The 4,404-nt window shown below is 38.2% G+C and overlaps 1 protein-coding gene across 1 annotated transcript; it reads right to left on the minus strand.

Annotated features, from left to right (window-relative positions):
* Positions 1-223: 223 nt before the first annotated feature.
* Positions 224-894, minus strand: LOC106091616 (uncharacterized). The gene is made up of 2 exons (XM_059363917.1): positions 522-894; positions 224-314 (listed from the first exon to the last, which is right to left on the minus strand). Exon 1 carries the CDS (start codon positions 846-848, stop codon positions 534-536), a length of 315 nt encoding a protein of 104 aa, XP_059219900.1. The 5' UTR covers positions 849-894; the 3' UTR covers positions 224-314; positions 522-533.
* Positions 895-4,404: the final 3,510 nt, after the last annotated feature.

The following is a 4,404-nucleotide window of genomic DNA, read 5'->3' on the forward strand; positions in this document are numbered from 1 at the left end:
TGGACCAAAACGTCTGAGTGAGTCTGATGGCAGACTTCCACTTGAACCTAACCTAACCTTTTGTAAGCCTGTATCTGCAATACAGGATGCCAGTGTTGATCATTACTGCACCGATTCGCATGATTTTGTTTTTGAAAGACAGACAAAAGGCAGAACATTCCTAAAACTTTTTATGTATGTATATAAAATTGCAAGAAAAAAAAGCAGTATAATATATTCTTTAGTTTTTATATTTTCAAATTTAAAAACAGAATACGATAAATTTAATTTATTTACAAAGTTTTCCTACAGGAATTCCAAGAAAAACATGGCATCTGAAAAAAAAAATAATTTAGACATTAGGAAATAATTTGTAATTTTTTTTTTTTTTTTGTCTGAATGAAATGAAAGTTTCGTTTGTGACGCCTTCAAATATTGACCTTAGACCCCGTAAAATTCTTAAGTTCTAAGTCAACCCAGTCATATCCGTCCGTCCGTCCGTCCGCAGTGAATTATAAGATACCGTCGTTATGCATACTTACAATGAATTTAGTTTAAAGGGCTGTTACAGTATTGACGACTCCGCCAACAGTATCAAGGACGGGGGCGGCAGCGCTCAAAGCAGTTCCCACCAGAGGACCAGCGACACCGGTAACGGTATTAAGAACAGGAGCTGCAGCACCCAAAGCTGTTCCGACCAGAGGACCAGCAAGTCCGGTTACGGTATTAAGAACACCGCTAAGAGGATCACCACCATTACCGCCAAGAAGTCCACCAAGCAGATTTCCTAGATCAGGTGTAGGAGCAGGAGCACCTTGGGTACCCAAAACAATGCATGAAGCTACCACAACAGAGTTAAAGAATTTCATTTTGCTTGACGGTTTTTCGGACTTGTTTAAAGTTGCGAATGGAACTGATGTCTTAATTTCGAATTTGATGGCCTTTTATATAGCACTGCTTAGTAAATAGAAAAAAAACACACACACACACATATTTACCTTGAAGAGTGCGTAAAAAACATTTAATTTTGTTCTCTTTTAGAAGAAAGCTAATAAATAAAAGCTTTAGTTTAAAGTAGACAACAAAATTAAACAAATATGTCGCACATTCACTGAATGCTGAATTTAGAACCACTGTCATTATGATGCCACGATTTTATTATGCTAAAAAAAAATACAGTACCAAAAGTTTCCATTTTAAATATTGACGTTCGCAATGACAAATTTTAAAGTAGAAAAAAATTTTAAATTTATTGCTAGACTTTAGGTAAAAAGACGTATGGAAGCCAATTTCTGCACAAGCCAATTTCTGCAGCCCTTATACAATATCTATTCATATATCACATCGCATCTACTCGCTTAACTTCAATGGGATTTTATTCATACCAGAGACCTGCAAAGTAATCTTCTTTGTCAACGCCTGGGCTCGAATCTTGGCGAGACCATCAAACAAAAAAATTTCCCATCCTAATGCTGGAAACATTTGTAAGGTACTATGTAATGTAAAACTTCTCTTCAAAGAGGTGTTGCACTGCGGCACGCCGTTCGGACTCGGCTATAAAAAGAACTGCACTCATTGATTTGTGAGAAGTTCGCCCCTGTTCCTTAGTGGAATGTTCGTGGGCAAAATTTGCATATTGCAAGTTTTTATACCCTACACCACCACTGCGGTACTGGGAATTATAACTAAGTGAATTTGTTTGTAATACCCAAAAAGAAGAGAGATAAACTCATTGACAAGTATACCGATCTACTCAGAAAAACTTTGTGATTCTATTGGGTTGCCCAAAAAGTAGTTGCGGATTTTTTAAAAAAAAAGTAAGTGCATTTTTAATAAAACTTAGAATGAACTTTAATCAAATATACTTTTTTTGCTTTTTTTCGAAAGAAAGCTAAAAGTAACAGCTGATAACTGACAGAAGAAAGAATGCAATTACAGAGTCACAAGCTGTGAAAAATTACTTTTTGGGCAACCCAATATTTAGCTATGTCCGTCTGTCTGTATATCCATGTTAAATTGTGTACAAACTACAGGTCTTAAAATTTGTCACATATATTTTTTTTTTGGCTTAGAGACGAAGATTATTGAAATTGGGAAAAATCGGTTCAGATTTGAATATAGCTCCCATATATATGTTCGTCTGATTTGGAGTTAGGTCAAAGTTTGTCGATTTTGAAGTCAAGATCAGCCAGAAGCATTGCAAGAGCTATCAATGCACCAAGGCACAGTTTGGTGCGGTTTATGGGCTGGTGGCGTCATTGGACCGTACTTCTTCAAAGATGATGCGAATCGTAACGTAACTGTGAATGGTAAGCGTGAGAGAATATCCAACTTGTTTTTACCCAAAATGCAAGAGCCTAACCAGATGGTGCCACATGCCACACAACACGCGTAACAATGGACTTATTGAGAGGAGAGTTCGTTCGATTTAAAGCCTTTAGACTATTTTTATTGGGGCTATGTTAAAACTCATGAAGACATTGGAAGACAACATTGAAATAATTATTCGAGAGTTACAGTCCGAAATGTTGGAAAGAGTGTGCCACAATTTGACTAAGCGGATGGACCATTTGAGGCGCAGTCACGATCAACATTTGCATGAAACAATCTTCAAATATTAAATTACTAGCGGAACCGTGCCCGCTCCGCTGCGCCTTCTTTAACTCACTAATATCTTTTGAGGGTGGGGACACTTCGCCCTGAATGCGGATATCGAATTCGCGCCATTGTAGCCTATGATGCTGAACGCGTTCGAATCCTGGCGAGAACATCGCACAAAGCGGTGTTTATCCCCTCTTAATGTTGGCTACATTTGCGAGGTACAATGCCATGCATAGTAATTTGAAAAATTTTCCCCAAAGAGGTGTCGAAATGCAGCACGCCGTTCGGACTCGACTATAAAAAAAGTCCCTTAGCAATGAGTTTAAACTTGAATCATTGATTTGTGAGAATTTGATGATGTTCTTCCTTAGGGTAATCTTCTCATTAGGGGGGGATGGCACCTCAGACATTTCGCCTCAAATATGGATATCAAATTCGTTCTTTATTCCCAACGGAAATGAAGTTCAGTTTAGGGGTGCTTTAGGGCGTACCCCAAAACACTTGGCTCCAAAATTGAATATCCTTTTCTACTCTCAAACACCTTTCATTTGAGTCCCATATAGTCATAATGGTCAAATAACCCATTCGACGTATCTTTAGTAGGAAAAGCGCCACCTAGACTTGAACGTAAATTTAAGTGTCATATTCGTAAACTATTCTCCAATACCTTTCATTTGAGTTCCATATAGCCTTGATCGGCTAATTTGCCGATTTGGGGATATTTGAGGGTGAACCTAATATTTTATGCCATATTTAAAATCTACTGCCTAATACCTTTCGTTTGAGTCCCATATTGACATGAACTTCGAATATATATGCTTAAAGGGTTTTGGGGTTGAGCGGCCCGCCGAGTACTTGGACCCAAATTTTAATACCATATTTCTTTTCTGGTCTCCAGTATCTTTCATTTGATACCCTTATTGTGCCCATTGGACCACTTTCGGATATGGGTGACATTTTTGGGGTTATGGCGAGGGTCCGCCTCCACCCGATATCTAAAAATTATATAGCATATGTCTCCTTCCAGACAAACGTACACAATCTGTGAAAATTTTAAGAAAATCGTTTCAGCCAAGTATCGTATAGTCATAATGAGTCTAATGGGGTTTTTGAGGGTTGGCGTGACCCCCTATATTTCAATCTGATTGTGTATGCTAGATTCGATGGGGTTTTGGGGTTGGACGGCCCGATGGGTACTGAGACTCAAATGTTAATACCATATTCATATTCCACTCTCCAATGCCTTTCATTTGATACCTATATTGTCCCGATCGGTCCACTTTTGATTTTGGATATGTTCTTGTTATAAGGGGGGAGGTCCGGCCCCCTCCCGATATAAAAAACTAATACAGCCTATGTTTCCTTCCAGACCAACTATTTTCATATATAAGATATGTATTTTACTATCGATTCAAACAAAGATTTCAGGCATTTTTCTGAATTTGTGTGTTTTTATACCCACCACCGAAGGATAGGGGTATATTCATTTTGTCATTCCGTTTGCAACACATCGCAATATCCATTTCCGACGTAAAAATCTAAGACGATCTAGACATGTCCGTCCGTCTATCTGTTGACATCACACTACAGTCTTTAAAAATAGAGATATTGAGCTGAAACTTTGCATCGATTCTTTTCTTGTCCATAAGCAGATTAAGTTCGAAGATGGGCAATATCGGACTATATCTTGATATAGCCCCCATATATACCGATCGGCCGATTTAGGGTCTTAGGACCATAAAAACCACATTAATTACCCTATTTTGCTGAAATTTGGGACAGTGAGTTGTATTAGGCCTTTTGACATCCTTTGTCAATTTGGCC

The sequence above is a fragment of the Stomoxys calcitrans genome, chromosome 2 (genome assembly GCF_963082655.1).
Source record: "Stomoxys calcitrans chromosome 2, idStoCalc2.1, whole genome shotgun sequence".
Classification (NCBI taxonomy): Eukaryota; Metazoa; Arthropoda; class Insecta; order Diptera; family Muscidae; genus Stomoxys; species Stomoxys calcitrans.

Excerpts from the sequence above, each read along its gene's own strand:
- LOC106091616 (XM_059363917.1), bottom strand. The coding sequence starts at position 848 with ATGAAATTCTTTAACTCTGTTGTGGTAGCTTCATGCATTGTTTTGGGT.